Source organism: Anguilla rostrata, chromosome 10, assembly GCF_018555375.3.
Source record: "Anguilla rostrata isolate EN2019 chromosome 10, ASM1855537v3, whole genome shotgun sequence".
NCBI lineage: Eukaryota > Metazoa > Chordata > Actinopteri > Anguilliformes > Anguillidae > Anguilla > Anguilla rostrata.
In genome coordinates, this window is record NC_057942.1 from 600826 (window position 1) to 624396 (window position 23571).

The 23571-nt window shown below is 49.0% G+C and overlaps 1 protein-coding gene across 1 annotated transcript; it reads right to left on the reverse strand.

Moving 5' to 3' along the window:
- Positions 1 to 2240: 2240 nt before the first annotated feature.
- mapk1 (mitogen-activated protein kinase 1) lies at positions 2241 to 22962 on the reverse strand. The gene is made up of 10 exons (XM_064297494.1): positions 22593 to 22962; positions 10913 to 11095; positions 9503 to 9692; positions 8970 to 9139; positions 8859 to 8884; positions 7993 to 8073; positions 7329 to 7460; positions 6549 to 6658; positions 6286 to 6412; positions 2241 to 5450 (listed from the first exon to the last, which is right to left on the reverse strand). Exons 1-9 carry the CDS (start codon positions 22736 to 22738, stop codon positions 6296 to 6298), a joined length of 1155 nt encoding a protein of 384 aa, XP_064153564.1. The 5' UTR covers positions 22739 to 22962; the 3' UTR covers positions 2241 to 5450; positions 6286 to 6295.
- Positions 22963 to 23571: the final 609 nt, after the last annotated feature.

Consider the following 23571-nt stretch of genomic DNA (forward strand, 5'->3'; position numbering starts at 1 on the left):
GGTTGTGTTCACCACCCAACACTTTATCTGACGCCAGCGCTTCCTGTGCTGTCAGAGCCCTTCTTTCGGCTCAGGGATCGCGGGTGTTTACGTTTCCCCGGGGAACGGCCGTTGTGTAACGTGTGCGAATGCCGTGTGTGATTTGCGATGTATGGAGCTAACGCTAGCCAGCAGCTCCCACAACAACGAGGCCTCCGTTTTTATTCTTATTTATTTCAGTTGTTAAGTGTGAGCACTCGAGGACTGACAGCCTCCTGCTTCACGTGTGAAATAGATCAGAAAATGGCAGAGGAGCTTGGTCTGGTGGTTCACATTTCAGCCAGAACCTCAGGACTATGACGAGACCTTCACGTAATAAGACCCTTTCCCCTGGGAGGAAGTGAAAGAAAACATCCTGGAATTTTCAGGTTCTAAAAGCTTATGAAACGGTGAATAACCATGTCCATTTTGTGGGCCTACTGCAGCTGAGATGTCAGCCTGTTGCCTGTGATTTTGTTTGTGTCCTGGTGCCTTCCGCTGCACCGGGACGCCTCCAGCTCAGTACTGATGAGGGTTGAGCTTCTGATCCTGGCAACTTGTAGCTAAAAACCCAAAATGGAGCCTTAGTAGGTACACAGTGCTTACAGGGTTCAGAGGCCCAGCACTGAAGCTGGAAGCTCTTAGGTGAACAGGACTGCCTGAGTGATTTTCTCCTGGCTTCTGGGGTCTGGATTATGGCTATATGCCGTCCACAGCTTATTCCCTGACTGGAGAAAAGACCCTGTTCCTCTGTGTGTGTGTGTGTGTGTGTGTGTGTGGCAGGGGGACATTATGGAGCTCTCTGGAAGATCAGACTATCATCCAGTAAATAAATACATGTAATGTAATCTCAGCACACAGCTTTAATTCAGCTGCAGGTTTTCACTGTCTACATGTTGACCGGCATTCTGAATTCTGCTTAAGAACTAGGATTTCAGGATTGGTTTCAGGGTAGAACGCGAAGCACAGGATCTTGGTGCCATTTTTCAAAAACACTGTTGCACTGGTGGAATTTTTTTCACTGAAACAAACACACTGTTGCACAGAGAACCGGGTTTTACTTCTACTTTACGCACACATTTAACTCTGACCACTGGCTTGCAATAATGAACACGCTGCGTAGTGTGGTGGAGAGAGAAGCTTATGTGCTCCAATGCTGCATTAAATTAAGTTTTCAGAGGGCTGGGCTACGAGGGATCACTGCTGACACGTCATGATATCAGGGCCTTGTATAAACCCACACTGAGACAGAACAGAGGGCTGTGGGTATTCAGTCCGTCAACAACAAAAACACAAAGGATCAGTTTGTCTAACATTTTACCCCAGTGACCTCTAGAGGGCAGTGATACAAAGACAACAATGAGATTTAATTATGCGCTCCGTTCTGTCCACAAAAGCACATCTTTGTTTTCGGTTCACGTTTATCAATGGGACCGTGGGACTGGTGCGATTTGAATTTCAGCGATACTTTTAAGTCCGAGAGCCATATGAAGTAACGTCCAACTGGTATCCGTGTTATATCATAAATATTGGTAAGAGCTTGTGGTTTGGCAGAAAGCGACGCGTGGCAACCCCTTAGCCATGGCATTAATATTCGCGATTTATGTTCCCCATCCCTTTTATTTAACGGATTCAACCACCGATATCCTTATCCGAAAGAATCCTACAATACCGTTTAAAATAACTTGTGTAACTTTACCCGGACTGTACGGTCAATCCTTCCGCAATCTAATCATTTGGTTACTAAGCAACAAGACTTCCATTTTCGTGCTACGCTTGCATTCTGCAGAATCTTAGGCCTGTGTTTCACCCTTCAATGTTTTCCAGTTAATGGCTGTTTTTGTTCTCCGTGCAGTAATACTAGAACCAGCAGACGGCCCTCTTAGACTATCAGTTGGTTGAGTCGAGTAGACTGAATGAGTTCAGTTCTTTTCATTACGCTTGACTGCTTAGTGTGTTCATATCAATGCGTTTGTAGTAGCTTGTTTTAGTGGAAAGCGCAATGATCCTACAACCTTATGAACTTTTCCCATGTATTCATGAATTATCCAGCGCTATTGGAGGGTTAGTTCACCAGCCAGCCTTCAGGACCAGAACTATCATTAATAATAAATTAAATAACATATAGAACTATAACAAAATTCTTTCCAGATAAGACAATGTAGCCAAGTGGTTATTTTCTCCAGATTGTGATGTTGTGTAAAAACGTGAAGGCAAAGGAGCAGGGTAGAGTGTGTTTATTCAGGTGTTTTCAGGTGGTTACAGGTCATGGCAGATAAAATAATGTTGACATCAGTAATTCAAGATGGAGGTCTGCAGTCTGCAGGCCCATCTTTGTGGCCAGTGTGAAATGGCCCTTTAGAGTGCATTCCTTCAGAGGAACCTTAAAATCCCACAATCCAACTTTCCTCTATTATCGGCAAGAAATGCTAGCAAGCACCCCAAAGTTCACAACTGCCTTTTTCTTTTTTTTCTTTTTTAAAGTGAGATTCACAATAAAATGTTCTACTAATCAAAACATACTTACAGAGGAGTAGTTTAATACATGGAAACAATTCTTTAACAAGATTAATATTCACTAGAAACATAACATTCATTTTACAAATAAAAAAGGGCTTACACAAAACATCCAAAAGGAAAAGAAGGCAAATGGGGGGGTATAAAGTGGGGACCAGAAGCAAAAAATAAAATAAAAAGCTATCTTTTCACCTTTTCAATACAGAATAACCATCACAAAGCTGATGCCATATAACTTCTCTTTAATTACATAACCGTGAGAATGAAGGACTGCAATCACAACTGATCCATCTAAACAAAGCTGAGCAGGAAATCTTGTTATACAAGACCAATAAAGGCACAAAACCATACAGGCTGCACAGGGACCAGCACAAGCTATCTTACAGGAGGATCTGCAGAGTGTTTCCGGAGAATTCCCACCCCCACCTTTAGACCCTTGAAGTACTGTACCTGACTGGGTGTGGACTGAGACAGCATGTAATATGGCGTTTCAGTGAGTACATATTAAGTGCAGTGAATGCTCATTAGAAAGGAGAGGGGAGGTTTACCTAAATGTATTGTTTTTTCTGCCAGAGGAGATGGTCCCTCAACAGGCCTATCAACCTGACACATTGGCCGATCTTCCATGACTACAATACCCATTATTTTTTTCTGTTTTTGTGATTTAAGTCATGGAAAATATCTTTTTAGTTTATCCAAAGCGAGGTGTTCAAATCTTTAGCACGAAATAGCCAATGAAAGCCTGTTGGCCAGGTCTGTCTGTTGCATATCCGGGTGGATTACACAATAAACTTTGACTCCAGTACTGAAGAGAAACAGCTGCTTTATAAAGTTCAGTTGTCTATATATGTGGAATAAAGCTTCCAACTGCACCTATTTTCCCATTTTAAACTGATGTCAGCAGATGGATCAAAGATAATGGTGTTCAGGAGCAAAGATGCTCAGATTTGTACGAGTACGCTCGCTTCATGCAAACAGGTGTTAACTGGCTGAGGAGCCATCACTGACATTGAAGCTGCTCTGCACCTGAGCTGAAATGGGCTGCTCTAGGATGGAGGGGGTGACTGAGCTGAAATGGGCTGCTCTAGGATGGAGGGGTGACTGAGCTGAAATGGGCTGCTCTAGGATGGAGGGGTGACTGAGCTGAAATGGGCTGCTCTAGGATGGAGGGGTGACTGAGCTGAAATGGGCTGCTGTAGGATGGAGGGGGTGACTGAGCTGAAATGGGCTGCTCTAGGATGGAGGGGGCGACTGAGCTGATGCATTAAAATAGAGGAACGGTGAGGAAAGCCGTTTGGGAAGTGTGAGACCACAGAGGGACAGGAAGAGGATCCTGAGATTCCCGTGTGGAATGCCCAGTAATGTGGCACTTCATCTTTGTATAGAAAGCTTTTAACAGTCAGGCAAGGGCACAGTCTTCTGTTACAAGGCAAGAGAGGGAGAGAGAGAGACTGACTCAACACAGAGGGAGAATAGAAGAGGCACAACGCTCGAAAGAGTGGAGAGAGATGGAGAGAGGGAGGGAGGTGAAGTCAATGGCGGCCTGAGTGGGTGGTGGGGGAGGGGGGGCAGGCTTCAGGTCCCTCCTCTCAGTGTTTGACAGCCTGAGAAGAAAGATGCAGAAATAAAATAGAGTTTTGACCTCGATAAACCACCTCCCACGAGACCAGACCAGAGTTCCTATTGGCTAACATGGCCTAGCCCTGAGAGGGGAGTTCTTACAGGCTTGTGGGCTGAAGGTGACTGGAGATCAGGGATTGAGAGGTTTTCCTCCAGTAGTGGTGAGATTGTGTCTCCCCTGATCAACCTTTCTTGGGCAAATATGGCACTGGAGATAAAATGGGCGTGTAAAGAAAATTCACAGAGCTCTAGCTGCAGTGGTAGCTCTATCTGAATAAGTACCTGTAGCAGTAGCTCTAGCAGTAGCACTAGCTGTAGCAGTAGCTCTAGCTGTAGCACTAGCTCTAGTTCTATCAGTAGCGGTATAAGGGTTAGGGAGCTAAAATGGTGCTGGAGTTGTAGAAGCACACAGGGAGCCAGGCCTTCCTCGTGGAAGGTAATAATGCCTGTGTGAGCATGTCCCGCTGCAGATGATCTAAAAGATGGAAAGACATCTCTGTGCCCCAAGCAGAGATGGGTGGGGTGCATGCCCACCCCCCCCCCCGACCAGGCCCCCCAATCCCACACACACACACATCCATCTCTGTCAGGACAGAAACCCGCCTGCTATCAAACCTGCAGGAAGCACAAGCTTCACAGCAAACAGAAATGCGGCAGAAAGGGAGGCTTCGAGCGATCGCAGAGCTGAAGCATGTGTTCATGTCTGCCGCTGTGATTGGAGGATGTGTGTCTGTGCTGCAGAAACAGAGTGATCAGTGGTGGGTGTGGCCTGAGAGCATCTTACAAACCCCACCCACTGCCTCAACGAGAGGTGGATTACACACAGACTCAAACCTCATCGCCGTCTTATCTCAAGGTTAATAATGACAACAACAATAATCGTAATAATGACAACATCTGAGAATAATCACCATTTCTGTTCTGGAAATGCAAGACAAAAAGGCTGATTGAAACAAACTCCAAAACCCTACGCTCTCCAACTCACTCAAAACACACACCCCTCGCCCCAACCCCCAAAAACCACACCCCATGACACAGCCAGAGGAGAGCAGGCGAGAGAGAGAGAGAATAAAATGGGGGGAGAAATAGTGAGCGCGGATCCAGAGCGATTGGGTGGGGCGGGGCATGGCGAGTGGGGGGCGGGTATAGTTGGCGAGTGGGGGGCGGGGCAGGGTGGGTGAGGGGCGGGGCAGGGTGGGTAAAGATGGCGGGGCAGAGCCGTGGCCACAGCACATCGTTTAGAAGAAGCCAGCAGAAGAACAGCAGCGTTGGGGCGGAGTCAGTCCTGGGCCCGTCTGTGGAGGAGAGAGGAACACACTCAGCACATGGGCGGGGCGGGGCGCACCCATATTACCTTTCATTTCACCTTTTTAAGTGCAACATTTAAGTGCATCTTACCCCTCTTGGTCAGATTACATGGTTTTAAACAAGACCAGGTTAAAACCTAGTATATGGCTAGACCTAACACACGTGATCCGGCCGACCAATGGTGTAACTTCATCACTCACTCGGTCAGTCACAGACATTCGCGTTTGTAGGGCTGGCCCCGCTGTTGCAGGCTGGTTCAGCAGCTGCGTTCAGCACGTGGCGCTTAGCAACTGTCCTTTCATTCCCGGGCTACGCAGCTGCAGGAGATGCGCATGCTGTTTGCGCAGCTGCAGTAGCTGTGTAAAGTGTGCTCGTTCCTCACTGATTTCAAACCGCACTCTCTCAGCCAATGAGAGCCCTCCTTCCCTCAGGGCAGTTTCCCTCTTTAATGGGAAAATGACAGGCAGACCCTGAGAAGGATCTCAGCCACATCAGACCCATGAGCAGACATCCTGCCCTCAAACGCTCAGGGATCAATGTTTCAACCCCTGGGGGGCCACAGGGACATACCCCCCGGGGGACAAGCTCCATTTCTCTGATTAAAACCCCAGAGGCAGGAAGCTGATGATGTCACCCGTGACAGACTCATCCCATGATGTCACCAATACTCAATCAGCCACAGTGGGGATGGGGGGATGGGGATCACTTTATCATCAATGCTCAGCCAAGTAGATCTGCTCGAGAGTAGAGACCGTCAGGACCTGTGTGGGGTTTAGTTAACCTGCTTTATTTACCTGGGGGGGTTCACTCTGCGGTATTTACCTGGGGGGGTTTAGGACCTGAAGCCGGGCTGGAAGCGTGCAGTCTCCTCAAAGATGAGCTCCTTCAGCGTCTCTTTGGGCAGGTCGTCCAGCTCCATGTCGAACTTAAAGGGGGCCTCTGCTACAGGCTGGGGGGGGTTAAAGAACAGAGTTACTCAGACAGGTGGATTTCAGGTGATGTTTGGTGTAATGAACAGGTGATATTTGAGTTTGTATGTGTGTCATATCAGTTTATATTCAATTAATAACTAAATAATGCTGTACCTCGTCTGTGGGGTCGTAATACTGCTCCAGGTAGGGGTGGGCCAGTGCCTCTTCCACCTCGATCCGCTTGTGGGGGTTAAAGGTCAACATTTTGTCCAACAAATCCAGAGCTGAGACAGAAAGAGAGACAGAGAGATGTCCATTTCATATGAGGCAGCATCAGTTTCTGTAAAGGCTAAAATCCAAAACATCCCAGTGCTGTTAGCATGGCAGCTGAACACTAGCAGGACCTATAAGTACCATTAAACACATGAGAGTACGGTACAGTACGCAGGTGAGGAGTACGAGGAGGTGTATCAGTACTCAGTGGATGGGATATCGGAGTAGTACCGTACCCGGTGGAATGGAGCGCAGTGGGAATGGAGTACGGAGTACTCAGTACGCAGGTGGGAATGGAGAGTACGCAGGTGAGAGTATGTACTCAGTACTCAGGTGGGAATGGGGGAGTATGCAGGTGAGAGTATGTACTCAGTACGCAGTGCTCGGTGAAGGGGGATCGGGGGAGTATGTACCAGTACTCAGGTACGAGTGAGTATGTACTCAGTGCTCAGGTGGGAATAGTCGCGGGAGTATGCTCAGTCAGTGTCAGTGGGATGAGTACGCAGTACCAGTACTCAGTGGGAATGGGGACGAGGTGGAGTAGTACTCGTACTCAGTGTCGGTCGCAGTGAGTATGTACGCAGTACTCAGTACGCAGGTGAGAGTATGTACGCAGTACTCTGGGCTGCCTCCCCAGAGGGGCGCGGAGGCTTTGATGGCGGTTCAAAACGGGCGGCTGACCTTTGGGGTCGGCGTTGGGGAAGAGGCGGTTCCACGGCACTTTGCAGCGCAGCGGCAGCGACAGCAGGTAGTTCCGCGCTTTAATGTTGATGATGCAGTTCAGGTCCTCCTGGGAAGGCGAGCCCAAGATCCCTGCGGAACAGAGCAGCCAATCAAACCTCGCCCTTCAGACCCGCCCCGACCCGCCGCAGACCTGCCCAGATACCCCCCAGACCCACCCCAGACCCCCCCCAGACCCGCCCTGGCCCGCCCCAGACCCGCTCCAGACTCCCCCCAGACCCGCTCAGACCCGCTCCGACCCGCTCCGACCCGCTCCACTGCCACCCGCGGGCTCGTCTCGGGTCAGAACACACCCTCGGCTGAACCGGGTCAGTCTAACTTCAGGGTTCAGTTTCACGGTTCCCCCCCCACACACGTAAAATCTGCTTTGCCAGAATAAAGGTACACTTGCCCAGATATACAAGTCTACCTTTGACATGAAGCTTCTGCAATTATATTTCACCTTTTATTTATCCATACATTGAAAAATATGTAGAAAGCACAAGATGAGATTAGAGAAAACTCATCTTAGATTGAGCTTTAGATTTTAGACTTTACTCCACTGCATAAAGATGGAGGAAGAGAGGCGAGGAGCAGGAGGGTGTATAAGTGGAGGAGTATTTACCCAGGATGTGGTTGAGCTGGTCCAGAGTTCGAATGGCTGTTGAAGCACTCGCAGGATGAGCCGACCTTCGGGATTGGGAACCTGAAATCACAGGAAAGCACATCGCCATGACAACAGCGCCCTCGGCACGCACGATGACGCAAGAGTTGAGCGGTGTTCAGCCGCCCGGCTCTCAGCTGAAATCAGGAAATACAGAGAGCTGGCACGGCCTTCCCTACGCTGGCAGGGTTGCTCAGGATGGCACGGCCTTCCTCGCGGCATGGCTCACGCTGGCACGGCTACTACGTGTATCATTCCAGCTGGCACGGCGTCCTCGTGCTGCCTCTACGCTGGCATGGCGTTCCCTACGCTGGCACGGCCTTCCCTACGCTGGCACGGCCTTCCCTACGCTGGCACGGCCTTCCCTACGCTGGCACGGCCTTCCCTACGCTGGTATTGTGCTCCCTTCCCTGGTATCGTGTTCCCTTCACTGGTATCACCTTCCCCTTGCCGCTGAATTACATACTCAAGCAAAGCAGGCTGCCTTACAGAGCTAGCGGAGCGCAAACAGGCTCTGCATCGATTAAGCGTCTGCACAGGCCTGCAGCTCATCAGTCAGCCGGGAGGACTGAGGGACCAGCCGTTCATTACCCCCACCCCCGCCCCCCCTGACGTCAGCCCCGTCCCCAGAGTCAGCCTCCATCACTGCGCTTAGCAACCAGGGAATCCAGCGGTACAGAGGGCAGTGTGGAGAATTCCGGATAAAGAGAACAGTCACCCTTATGCACACACACACGCAGTCACACAGTGGGCGTGGTCACTGAAGGCATGATAGCACAGTGGGCCTGGTCACCCAGTGGGTGTGGTCACAGTGGGCATGATCGCACAGTGGGCGTGGTCACTGAAGGCATGACTGCACAGTGGGCGTGGTCACAGTGGGCGTGGTCACACAGCGGGCCTGGTCACCCAGTGGGTGTGGTCACAGTGGGCGTGGTCACTGAAGGCATGATCGCACCGTGGGCGTGGTCACACAGCGGGCGTGGTCACTCACCTTGGAGTTGAGCATGATCTCGGGGGCGCGGTACCAGCGCGTGGCCACGTACTCGGTCAGGAAGCCGGTGTGGTCGTGATCCGGGTCCGCCACCCGGGCCAGGCCGAAGTCACAGATCTGGGGGGGAGTATTATGGTCTGTAATACGGGCCATTACACTGGATATGAGCTGCAGTGACTGTGCGGGAGCGACTTTTAAAACCACTGCGCTGTATCTCTGAGTGTGCCTGCTCTGTGTGTGACTGGCCCAACTTTGCTCCTGTGTTACTCACAGTTTTCACCTGTGTAGAACCCTGGGTCACATGAGTGAGAGTCATATTGAAGGGTAGGGGGTGAAATGCGGTTAATAATAATAATAATAATACATTTAATTTGTAATGCACTTTTCATTAGAAATAAATCTCAAAGTGCTAGTGGTTCTCTCCTGCGCTGCGGTCAGGGGTCAGGGTTCGAGCGTTGGAGGTGAGGGAGGCCAGCGCACCTTCAGGTCGCAGGTGGTGTTGAGGAGCAGGTTGGAGGGCTTCAGGTCGCGATGCAGCACGTTGGCGGAGTGGATGTACTTGAGGCCACGCAGGATCTGGTACAGGAAGTAGCAGATGTGGTCGTTGCTCAGGTGCTGCGTCTTGAGCAGCTTGTACAGGTCTGTCTCCATCAGGTCCTGAACAATGTACCTGTACGGCAACCCGTTAAGGACAAACACGTCTACGCCCCAAACATACCCTAAAATACACCTGCGCCCCAAACGCGCAGACACACCTGCACTAAAAACATCGTCCAGTACAATCTAAACAGAGTGTGAACAACGTTATAATGAGACCACAGAGTGGCGTGTTCATGCTGAAGGTTGGCAACTCTTGTACAGTTTCTGCATCCTCAAACAAACTGACGTCCAGCTTGCAGTGCATTTGCGCAATATTTACACAACGCTCAGCTGCAGCAGAGCAGTTCCCTTTTCTTAGTGCTTCCAGCCACTTAGAGGACTGGCTGTTACTCAACATGGACGCCTGGACCAGCGCTTGCTTCACCAAGCACTGCGGCGACTGGCTGCCGTTATACTGAGCACTGAGGCGATTGGCCGCTGTTTAACTGAGCACTGAGGCGATTGGCCCAGATGCTCATCAGTTGGGGGGGGGGGGGGGGGGTCTGGCTCAGAGATGGTTCATTTGTGAATCACTACAGGCTGAAATTGTGTCAAATCAGAGTTCGCTAAAGAGCTGGAAGTCTCTGAACTGGGAAATGAATCACGAAATAAGGGCAACCATGAGTCTTCACAAAATGTCTTCATTTACAGTCTGTCTATAATAATAATAATAATATATTTATAATAAATCTCTAAATGTTACCATTAACACAATATTTACATTCCAGATGCTCGACATTATCAGACCCTTTGGAGGAGGCCTTCATGTTTGGAATGTGGGATGTTTACAAACCAACTTTCAGTGAGTTTAAGCGGATAGTTCACTTTCTGGAGTTTATTAACCATTTGAAGAGTTGGTTTTTAGGAATATTTCTCTCCGAATCCTAAGTCAGTGTTCTAGAACTCTCACTGCTTTCAGTCGCCGGTAGTGACCGTCACATCAGCATTAGAATGTCCAGTTCAGAACATTCTAATCACATATTTCTGATCTTACACCTCAAAGGATTAAATATCTTTTTAGAGTTTGTGTACATGTCTTACCGGCCCAGACAGTTTTATGTGCAAAGAAGGATATTTTGGATACTTACAGAAGTTTGGCAACCTGGGGGGCTTTATAATGGCTGGTACAGGGGCACTAATGCGTCTGAGTTTTAAAGCAGGAAACTGCTCAGCTAACTGCAAAGCAGGCGGTGCAGCAGGGCTGCATGTGTGAAGAGATGTGTTCTACAGCAGGAGCGCGGAGAAGGATACACGTCTTTCATGTGGTGGATGGAGGGCGTGCGGATGATGTCGTTGATGCCAATGATGTTTTCGTGTTTGAAGCGCAGAAGGATCTTGATCTCTCTCAGCGTGCGCTGGCAGTACGTCTGGTGCTCGAACGGGCTGATCTTCTTAATGGCCACCCGCACCTTACTGTCCCGGTCATAGGCTGAGCTGGGGGGGGGGGGAGGAGAGAAAGAGAGAGAGCTGTTTCAGCAGGGAGCAGTGCCATGCAGCTTTTTAAAAAAGATGCTCCACTTCCTGTTTGGACCAGGGAGGACTGGTCCATTCCCCTGCATCACACAGCTAAGGAACCCCGGCTCAGAACAGAGTGGGCGTGTCCATGAGGTGACTGGCAGGAGGCGGGCCTGCCACCCAAGAGCAGAACTACTGCACTTTGCCAGAGAGAGAGAGAGCGCTATACAATGCCATACTTCAGTATACTCTTCCCTTCCTCCCCTGTGGATCCCTCCTTTCACACTCACACAACCCAGGCAAGTAGAAGCATGGGGGGATTTGAAGGTTTGAATCCTGGGCGGGGCACAGCAACCCTGCAGAAATGTGCCTGTACAGAGCTAATCCCCCCCCTCCCACAATCCATTTCACAATCCACCCACACAGCGCTGAAGTGCAGCTATACAGAGAGAGAGAAAGAGAGGGAAAGAGAGAGTCCCACTGCTGCTCCCACTGCTGGGCCAACAGGACAGGCTGCAGGGGGCACCACCTCCCTGCCCCTCGCATGCCAAACATCACCCCCCCCTCACAGTCCCGCCAGGAGGCCCAAATTTAAAGAGTTATGAGGAGCTGCCGCCCACAGAAGATCACGCCAATCCACTTTTACACATAATCTGCACTGAGCAGCTTACTGCCCAGTATCCTGTCTGCTGTGGCTGTGGCTGGTCTCACGTCACCTACGCATGTGCACTCTCTCACACACACACACACACACACACACACTCACGCACTCACGCGTGTGCGCTCTCTCACACTCACGCGTGTGCGCTCTCTCACGCACACACTCACACTTACACGTGCGCTCTCTCACGCACACACACACACTCACGCATGTGCACACTCTCACACACACACACCCACACACACACACACTTACGCATGTGCACTCTCACACACACACACACACTTACGCATGTGCACTCTCTCACACACTCACGCACACACACACACTCACACTTACGCGTGCGCTCTCTCACGCACACACACACTTACGCGTGTGCGCTCTCTCACGCACGCACACACACACTTACGCGTGTGCGCTCTCTCACGCACACACACACACACACACAGAGCACAGCAGCTCAGGAGGAAAGGCCTGATAGGAAGCTCATTTCCTTTATGTTGCAATCTCTGAAGAAACTGAGTGTGTACAGAAAGAGAAGAGGAAATAAAGGCGAGTTGGGCTCGCTAGTGAAATGAGATTTTTACTCATTTAGCATTCAGACAGAAATGCTCCTCCCAGGGCTTAAATTACACCGCAGCACAAGTACAAACAATGAACAAGGATATTTCTGTAGCTGCCAAAACCACCGGACACCTCTACACCGTTTACAGCGTGTTACACAAGGCTGGTGAACACTGGGCAGGGGGCCACCAATCAGAGGCAGCGAACAAAGTCTGCTTTTAACGACCCTGCTGTCAATCTGAACCAGAGGCCCCGCCTCCTTCCTTTGGCCCTGCCCACACCACACTCTGAGGCAGTCCCATCCTGACGGTAAAACTGAATTAAAACTCCACTGAGCGCCGCAACTATAAAACATACAGAGGATGCTCTGGAATGCTTTCCTCTGTGGGTAAGACCATACTCTTCCTCAAACCACAGTGCCAGAGAGTTTGGCCAGCCACCAATAAGAAACCTGCTTTCCAGATCTGATGTAGGCCACACACACACACGCACGCACGCCGACACACATAGACACATACACAAGCACACGCAGACACACACACCCCTCTGCTCAGATATGGGGGAAAGGCAGCACTGCTGTAAACTCAGTTTATGAGTGAAAACCTCGCCCAACAGGCCAAAGATGAGCTGGCTTCACAGCCCCCCCACAGATAGGTCAGGAACCGGGTGACATGGCAACCAGGCAATCCCACAATCCCCCTCCCATCAGGAGCGACGCAGGTCCAGCAGCTCAGCTTTAGAGAGGTGTAGGTGTACACTTGTTTGCAATTTTCAGTCTCCGTGTTCCCAGTGCATTGTGGGATTGGAGTCGGAGTGTTTAGAGGGAAACCTCTTCCTAAGACAGCAGCTACACGCTTAACCTACATTACAGCAAGAGGACCGTTATGCAACAGGTAGTTGCTATGGCAATGGGGGGGGGCTGCTGTTGCTCTTCTAGCCAGTAATAATGGGCGACTGTGAAAGCGTTCAGCGCCTCTTCCTGTTGGAACGGCCTTGTCCTCACAGACACACGCTGCAGACCTGCGTTGCTCCGCTCGCGTCTTCCTCACGGAGAAACATCCACCCAGCATGCACAGCCTTCCCCTGAAATCAGCACCTCAAACGCTGCACAGCCTTCCCCTGAAGCACAGCCTTCCCCTGAAATCAGCACCTCAAACGCTGCACAGCCTTCCCCTGAAATCAGCACCTCAAACGCTGCACAGCCTTCCCCTGAAATCAGCACCTCAAACGCTGCACAGCCTTCCCCTGAAATCAGCACCTCAAATGCTGCACAGCCTTCCCCTGAAATCAGCACCTCACACGGGAGATCCACCCAGCACCACACTGCACAGCCTTCCCCTGAAATCAGCACCTCACACGGGAGATACACCCAGCACCACGCTGCACAGCCTTCCCCTGAAATCACCCAGCACCACGCTGCACAGCCTTCCCCTGAAATCACCCAGCACCACACTGCACAGCCTTCCCCTGAAATCACCCAGCACCACACTGCACAGCCTTCCCCTGAAATCACCCAGCACCACACTGCACAGCCTTCCCCTGAAATCAGCACCTCACACGGGAGAGGACCGCCGTTTCTCGGGCCCCTTCAACAGATTTCACACTTAGGCAGTGAAATAAGCGCATATTAACTTAGTTACATATGAACTCTAGTTTTCATCTGAATCGCTTTGAATCTGAAGAACAAATGTAAAGGGATTTGGGGGGGGGGGGGGGGCAAGGTTCTGGGGATTCAGCGTGTGCTTTATACAGATTAGTGCGGTTCGTTTACACCTGATGTACCAACGTGCAGATAAGTACTTGTGCATGATCTTATCAGGAATGAGCTGATAATCACTTTCCTGTTTCTCGGCCTGTTGCTTCTGCAGCTCTCGTACAGCCTGCATTTCATCAATGTTCATTATTTCACTGGAGTATATTAAAACCAGTTATGACCCATTATGCAAAATGTTTCTTGAAATATGAACTGAGTATATAAATATATAATAAATAAATAAATAAACAGTTTTTTTCCCTGTTAGGATTGTTTGTTGTTGTCAGCACTGTGAGCAGGCTAATATCAGGCTAAATAACTGCTATTTGACCACAGGGGCTTGACAGACTTAATAATATGGCATATTAACATGGTCTTTATAAACGGTATTGATGTGAGATCAGGGTCTGATTTATACTGCTCATAAAGATCATTTCAATGTGAGCAGGGTGTCTGTAATGATCTTTATGAGCAGTAATAATGTGAGCAGGGTGTCTGTAATGATCTTTGAGCAGTATTAGTGAGCAGGTGTCTGATCTTGAGCGTATTAGTGAGCGGGTGTCGAATGATCTTTATGAGCATATTAGTGTGATCAGGTGCTGATGATCTAAAACTGTATTAATGTGTAAGAAGCGTGTCGGCGGGTCGCTAGGCTAACAGGCTAACACCGCCTCCTCCCTCCCTGCTCCACTCAGTCACCCTGGCACTGCTGTAGCGCACTGACGTCAACGCAGGAGTGGTTACCATGGAAACCGTTCCTGTGCTGGAGTTTGGAAGAAAGCCGGAGCCTGGCAGCATTCAGTGGTGAGAGGATCGCTGGGGGGCGGGGGGCAAGAGGATCACTGGGCTCAGCCCCGCGGGGGGTAGAGGGGTGGGTGGATTCACAGCTTCACAGGGGGGTGGCGATAGGGGTGGGAGGGGCATCACCGCAGGGTAATGTACAGGACACGCCCCGACACCCTGTTTACCAGAGCACTAGAGCGCCCTTTCCCAAATTCTCTGGTGTCAAAGCTTCACCTGGCAGCCGAACTGAACACGGTACGCACAGGAAGCCGTGGCGTCGCCACCGTGTGCACAGGAAGTCGTGGCGTCTCCACCGTGTGCACAGGAAGCTGGCCGTAATGGCGGCTGAGCGTGCTGGCGTAGTCGTGGCGATATCGATCACGGTCCCGGGCCCTACAGTCTCTCCAGCCGTGACCTTCACACGCCCTTGATCTGACACTTCAAGGCCCTCCGAGCTGCCGACCCGGGCCGTGTGGCACTGGGTCGGCACGGGCCAAACACACACTGAGCATGCCCAAACTCCAGCACATCACGGCCACCGCTATCAGCCAATCACACTATTACAATTTCAACAAGCCGTGGTACAGGCTGATGGCAGAAGGCATTTCAATGTGTGTCGCAGGATCATTTAATTCCAATTCCTGGGCCCTGTTTCATGAAGCAGGATTACAGAGTTATCTGGATTAAACCTGGAACAGCTCTCCACTGCAGTCCATGTTCCGAGGGTTCGTGTTTTACTCTGCAGTTATCCAGCTAACTCAGTAATCCAGCTAACTCAGTAATCCAGCTAACTCAGTAATCCAGCTAACTCAGTAATCCAGCTAACTCAGTTATCCTGCTTTGTAGGGACCAGGTACCTAAAAAATGCATTTTAACCTTGAAAGCTTGTTTACACACATTTCCCACTGTATATTAGAACATTATATACATATTTCATCCTGCTAACCATTCAGAGTGCCTGCAGACTTTCTGCAGCCCTACGTAACTCAGTATAAACAGCACAGGAAATACTGTAAATATCCTCATAAAGCTTTCATAAACATCCACCGTAAACATTTGCAAGTACTTGTACAACTGACATGATGCTATAAAATCCCTCCCACTTTCCACAACATACCTCTCCAGCGTCATGGGAATGCACTTATGAGCCAAGACAGTGTACCGTATGTATAGACATAATATACAGAGTATTTATATATTTAATATGTCCCTCTGCTTATTAAGGCTTTCTTCAGTTCTGTCCTGTATGCCCTTGTGGCTTCATACAACAATATACACATGCACTTAACGCCCCTTTTAAAGACTCTGCCATTAACTGACGCTCTCCAGCTTTTTAAACAAGCCCCTTTTATTTATAAACACATTCTCTGCTTTTTCCGAAAAGAACTCAAGTCAGACCCAGAGTCTTTCATTTCGTGTTCAATTAAATGTCATTTGCGTTTCAATGAATGAAGGAAAAGAGGAGAACGTTCTGGAGAACGTTCCTGAAAGGGCACACTTCCCACTCCCTCTGAGCCAAACGGGGTTTGACGGCCCGGGTCAGAGAGCAGATTTCAGACCGCGGTGGGCTGCGGAGTTACAGCTCCAGTACAGGAAGTGCAGGGGCATCAGCGTAATGAAGTAAAGGGCAGGAACAGGAAGTGACAGCGCTGTGCGTTTGGTGAGAAGTCGTTAAGCTGCAGCTACAGTAGCATTTTTCAGACCTGCCTCACAAACACACCAGCAGGCGAGAAACACCCCATGCAGACAAAACAGCCTGTCTGCACAGGTGCAGTGTCTGCACAGGTGCAGTGCCTGTGCTGGTTCACAGCTGAAAACTGTGAGGAGAACCTTACACAACACTGCAGCATAAATGGAGGAGAACCATTTGGTTTACCCATTTCATTAAAACTAGTGAACAAACAGTACAGTCAAACCCCACAAACCCTGCTTTCTGCACAGGGAACGCAGCAGCACACCGAAGGAGCAGAGCAGCTCGGAGCAGCAGTGTGTAAACTGGAGGAGCTCAGAGCAGCAGTGTGTAAACTGGAGGAGCTCAGAGCAGCAGTGTGTAAACTGGAGGAGCTCAGAGCAGCAGTGTGTAAACTGGAGGAGCTCAGAGCAGCAGTGTGTAAACTGGAGGAGCTCAGAGCAGCAGTGTGTAAACTGGAGGAGCTCAGAGCAGCAGTGTGTAAACTGGAGGAGCTCAGAGCAGCAGTGTGTAAACTGGAGGAGCTCAGAGCAGCAGTGTGTAAACTGGAGGAGCTCGGAGCAGCAGTGTGTAAACTGGAGGAGCTCAGAGCAGCAGTGTGTAAACTGGAGGAGCTTGGAGCAGCAGTGTGTAAACTGGAGGAGCTCAGAGCAGCAGTGTGTAAACTGGAGGAGCTCAGAGCAGCAGTGTGTAAACTGGAGGAGCTCAGAGCAGCAGTGTGTAAACTGGAGGAGCTCAGAGCAGCAGTGTGTAAACTGGAGGAGCTCAGAGCAGCTGTAAAGGCTTATTCTCTGTCAGCCACTTGGCTGCAGTGCCTGGATTTCCTGTCCGAGAGGCGTGCACCTTGGCCAGATTCCAGGAAACTCCTTCAAACAGCAAAGTAACAGTCGCTGGCACTGTGGGGCAGATTAATGAGTGACTGTTACCTGTACCACAGAGCAACCCCCCAGTGAAGAGCGTTATCAACACAGACCATAAGCCTTTACCATCCAGAGCACAAATACTTTTAATTTAAAAAGCTCCACTCTACATTCCTACTGCCTGACATCAGCAGGACCTCTGGGGTTCAGGGCCCAGGCATGGGGCTGCCCGCACCTCTGCCTGACAGCAGCAGGACCTCTGGGGTTCAGGGCCCAGGCATGGGGCTGCCCGTGCCTCTGCCTGAGCAGAACTGCACTGATGAGGGAACAGAATAGCTATGCACACGGAATGGGTGGGAGGACCGACTGGCCCGTGGTGGTGGTGAGGGGGGGGGGGGGTGTTTGCTTAGTGAGGGGAGAGGCAGGGAAACACGCTGGAAAATCCAACACTGGCAAACAGACTCACTGCTGCATGGATTCCGAAACCTGGATCATTTCCTATCTGGAACCAATTTTTGTGGAAGAATTCCAGCATAAATTCACTTCATTATAACGTCCTCTGGAGCGAGGTGAGTGAGGAATCTGCATTTAGTCCAGCTGCCAACATAGCATAACATCCTACACTGAGCAAAGAACTCTTACCCATAGTTCTGTGCAGTAGTCACCCCAACTACCACTGTCCTGTTCTGTGTCCTTCCTACCCATTCATAATTTAGCACAAACCTCTTTTTCCTGCAAAATATGACCCCACAATTTTGAACAACGTTCTGCCCAAATCTCTTTATTCACCGAAGGCGCTGGGAATCTGATCGGTAACAGGATTAGCATGGGGGGGGCAGCCTGCGCGGGCTTGACTTCACATTCCAATCCTGTTACTTTCACTTTCTGCTCCATTCACCCGCGCTGTGAGAGAGCGAGGCCTGGTGGGGTGAGCGAGCGAGCGAGGCCTGGTGGGGTGAGGTCACCCTGCTCACACTGGGGACTGGGGGTTTGGACACCACACCGCCGCGTGTTCCAAACCCAATCCAGCACTTCACTCAGCCTCCCGCTCCCATGAGGGGAATTAAACATGTGTACCTGCCCCCACTGCTGCCCCACAGCCAGTGTACCTGCCCCCACTGCTGCCCCACAGCCAGTGTACCTGCCCCCACTGCTGCCCCACAGCCAGTGTACCTGCCCCCACTGCTGCCCCACAGCCAGTATACCTGCCCCCACTGCTGCCCCACAGCCAGTGTACCTGCCCCCACTGCTGCCCCACAGCCAGTGTACCTGCCCCCACTGCTGCCCCACAGCCAGTATACCTGCCCCGACTGCCCCACAGCCAATAACACATTCCTTTGTGATCTGAGGGCTTTTTCAGAATCAGCCAAGGTGACTAGCAGATGAAGAAAATCCCCAGCTAACTGAATTTTACCAGCCACAACATGGTGTTAAGGATGTCAGGAAGGCAAATCCAATTCTTCAGCTTGTTCCAAACTAACAGCACCATTCATTTCAAGTACTTTGGAGTTTATGAAGAGAAAAAAAAAAAAAAGACAGAACATTTCCTGGTAAAGTTTCATTTTCCCAGAAGTCAGCAAGCATCACCGTCCCTCAACCCAGTCTGTTTATTAATGGAGAACATGGCCTCTAAAATATCAGTTTTGTAATGGACTGGTGAGCCTTAAAAAATAAAAATAAAACTCTTTCCAATTCCACCATCCCTTCTTTAATAGTCAGGATTTTCCCAAAGAAAAAACAAAATATGCTTTTATTTTGCTGATTAATGGTACATGCTTAGTGGCACAAATATTTCTTCTTGTTTACCCCCATTATAAAATTGAGAGTAATTTATACTGGAAACTAGGGCTGGCTAATATATATATATATATATATATATACACACACACATTCAATATATACATTTATTTTTAAGCTTTTTGGCAATATACAATACATATCTCGATATATTTCAGAGAATGCATACATAATGCATTCTCTGAAATAGCTTAAGAGTGACTTCCAACCAGAATCATATACTTCACATAAGCAGCCTATATTAAGTGCAATCAGGTGTGTGCAACTTGTGCATAACCTCTTTTAGGAGCTGACTCAAAACAGTAACAGTGCTCAGAAAAACCTATGCTTGCACTGAATATTGTTTCAAATAAAATAAATAAGGGTTGAGGACAGAGGAGACTTTGATTGCAAACACAGAGCCACAGCAGAACTAAAAATGCTGCATAGTATTCCTTTCAATTACAGAAAATACTGCAAGATATCCTCAAGAGAAATTATTTTGTTCATTAAAGATATTTAGAAAAAGTACTTTAAACAGTTTCAAAAATGCTAGCAGCACATGAAAAATGTTAAGAATAATACATTTTTCATGTGTTAATGTGCAACTAATTGTGAGGTTAACAAAAATGTTATTAATTTACAACAATGTGCACGGCTTGTTAAAGATGTATCTAAAGGCAGTTCCTGAGCAGCCCAGAGGAACCTGCGGGTGGACTGCGCGCAGAGGAACGCTCTCGGTGGTAGCGGACATACCGCGACTGGCACGCGTTGGTACCGCTACCCTTCCTCTACGCTTCCTCTATAACTGCAGAAGGCTGCTCTCTGCTCCCGTCCTGGACCCCCATCCCAATATATTCAGCAGGAGGCTTCAGAGAAACTAAATCCATGCAGGCCCAGGTCAGGTGCACACTCACTCTTTGAAAGCACAGTGCATGCAGGTCAAAGTGGAGATTTGGGCTACAGGTGTGTGGAATAGCTGTTTCTGCACAGATACGGAGCAGGAGCGGCTGAGATGTGAAATGCACTCTGAATCAGGACAGTCAGAATCAGGACCTTAGTGTGCCAATGCACTCAAACCGAACATATTTAAATGACTTGGTTACTCGAGTTCTCCTTTAAGTGGTAAAAGCTGTTATAACTGCAGAAGTAGTAAATGGGGCCGTTAGACTGTGAGCTGGATAACAGCATTCACACACACACACAGAGCGATAACAGCATTCACACACACACAGTGATAACAGCATTCACAAACACGCACACACAGAACAGCATTCACACACACACACACACAGCGATAACAGCATTCACACAGTGATAACAGCATTCACAAACACACAGCAAAAACAGCATCCACACACACACACAGAGCGATAACTGCATTCACACACACAGCGAAAACAGCATCCACACACACACACACACACACACACAGCTTCATCTGAACCTACTCAGTTCTGCAGAGCAGGATTACCTACATGCAAATCCACATCTGAACCGCAAACAACACCTTGCTGTTCATCAGGAGCTGCACACCAATGCAAACAGGTCATTTCAAACCCTCCCCCCCCCACACCACCACCCCCCCCCCCTCGCTCAGTGCTGTCAAGGACAATTTATGATCTATAAGGTGATTGAGCCCCCCCCCCCCCCCAGTCTTCCAGTCACAAGATTAAAAATGCTAATTATGCTCAACATTACGACCCGGAGAAGATCGAAATGGAGGTGCATCCTCACTCTTCCTCACTCTGTCCCTCTGATCTCAGGGTGACGATGTGCATGCCCCCAGAAAACAGACCTCAGCAAACTCATTTATTATTAATTAACAAATTCATTTCTGCATGATGTCATTACAGATCCCACAAGAAGACCTGCACATGCTCATCAGAACTGAGGAAAAGGTCGAAGGTCAGACTACAATTTGAAAGAGAAACCTGCTGAGATTCCACAGTTGGTACACGACATGGCAAATATAACTCATTTGAATTTTAGATTAACCCGACATCAGCTAACAAAACAAAACAAAACAAAAAAACACTTGCATTTTCACTTCTCACTACACAGCAACATTTTTATAAAATGTGGAGAATGTCACACATTCTTCCGTGGCAAAATTAAATCGATTTTATGAACATTTACAGTACAAAACAAAAAACTTCTCAAATTATCCGAACATTTTTAAATGGTTCCTATATCAACCCTCAAGGATACTCCAACTCATTGTATAGCAAAAGAGCGGATGGCGTAAGTGCCGTGGCGCTGTGCATTCGTGCATTCGGTGCGTTTGATGCACGGATGTGTAGAGGAACAGGCATTCTGCACGCCCCTCCTAACATCTCGCATCAGCACCCACACTCCCGTCGAAAGGGCACCGACAGAACGCATCCCTCCGCTTTGACACTCTCAGTCTGCTATGGTTTCCTGGAAAATCACACGTCAACTTGGTAACATTACAAACGCACTGCTTGGACCAGGCGTAGCCGGGAAACTAACCCCAAGTGAGAATCCAGTTTTTAAAAGATTAATTCGCATATGTAGAAGCATTACTTAGACAATGCGACCTCCCACGGAGAACGGCTAGCATATTACACCGTTTAAACCAGGCGCCCAGCGTTCAAATACCATTAACCCCGCAACTGTTAGCAAGCGAGCTAGCCAGCCTACTACACCGACATTATCCAGCAAACTAGCTAATCAAATATTCCACAGCTATAAATGTATAATGTTAAGATACACACAATGCCCATATCACGCGAAGCCACTCTTCTGACTTTGTCCAATGTGAAATTTACCAAAGGAAATTTTCTGTGCAGAGTTGCCTGAAAACTACAGTCCACTGATTTGGAACAATAATGGAAGAATGTTTCCACTACGTTACGAACGGATCTTAATGTTCACTGGCAAATCGGCAATCTAAGGGATTGAGTCTGGCAGCCACAATGGCAAGCAAAGTAAAATAAACACTGGACATACTGTTCCGTCAAGATAAAGCGTTTCACCGTGTAGCCTATGCAGTAGGCCGTAGTTAATGTGAAATTAGACGAACGCTACAGGCCATCGGGCTAACTAGAAGAAGCCCCGAGCCCGCTGGGGTAACAACTTGAAACACGATGCGCCTCCAGTGATCAACAAGTATGCGTCGGACTGTGTACTTTAGCCAGCGTTGGGCTACTTGTCGTCAGTACGAACAGACCTGACACACGGCGAAGTCGGGGGAAAAAACACTAAATGTACGTAGTGAGCAAAAATGTACACCCAGCCAGTGGTACTGAAGCTCGAATTTAAACGATTTGTTGTTTAATTCGACGGGATGCACCACTTGCCGAAATGCAACGCGGATGAGAACTACGCGCTAGCTCAACTAGCAAATGAAGAAAAATGCAACTTACCACACCATGCCATAGGCGCCCTCTCCGATGTACGACAGGTTGCTGTAGCGCGGACCCACGTCGAAGGCCTGCCCACGGACCAACTCAGCACCCGATCCGGGGTTCGGGGCGCCGCCAACAGGGGCAGATACCGCAGCTGTCGCCATTGTTAAAACTAGCTGCCCGTACACACGCTCTCCACGATACCGTCAAATCAAACCTGGGAAAAAGAAGAAACTACGAGCCTTTCCAACACCTGCAAGGATGGCGAGAACGAGAAGACCAGGGTGAGACTAGCGAACGCTGAAAATCTCTCGACGGCCACTCCGTTAGCGTGCACCCGCAGACTGCAGCAGGCAGACCGGGCAGAGGTACCGCAGGAAATAACGGGAGGACCACGTGATCACAGAGCAGCCAGGGGAAAAAAAATATCCGTCACGTGAGGGGGGCGGGTTTGCCGCGGAGATCAAACTATTAATATTCTCCAGGCAATACTTTCTTCTGCTGTTAGACAGACGAGTCTGTTTAAAAACATTACTGTGTGCAGGGTATCCCTGTCAAAGATCGCATCTTGTATTATTAGTAGATTCGTGTTAATAGTTAGGGTACCTGTGTGGCATAAGACATTCTAACATGCCAAACGCGCCCACGTCTTTTATACATTTGAACGCGTTGAGTGAAATTTTTCAAAATTATCAAGACACTTTCATTTTGTGGACTGATGTAGCCTAAGATTCTATACTACATTTTAGAACCAATATGTATGTAGCACAGAAATAGTTTTAGTTTTAAGGGTATGTTTTAGTATGGTAATAATTGTTGTATGTTGTAACTGTTTTGTGCATTTACAACGTAATTTCCCAGATCTTTTATTTATTTTTTTAAAGTTATTTAGTTGTGCCATTTTACACAAACTGTTTAGACACGACAGTCACAGGCAGCAAACACCAGCGAACACTGAGGCTGCATGTATAGAAGCCCTAAAGGGCGAGTGGACCAT

Bases quoted from the DNA above. Each gene is read 5' to 3' on its own strand.
- mapk1 (XM_064297494.1), bottom strand. From the start codon at position 22,738: ATGGCGACAGCTGCGGTATCTGCCCCTGTTGGCGGCGCCCCGAACCCC. The intron at 9,693-10,912 runs GTATCCTTCTCC...GTTGCCGTACAG, and splicing joins ATCCACCACATGAAAGACGT to GTACATTGTTCAGGACCTGA. The intron at 6,659-7,328 runs GTCAGCCGCCCG...TTTCTGTCTCAG, and splicing joins CCCCAACGCCGACCCCAAAG to CTCTGGATTTGTTGGACAAA.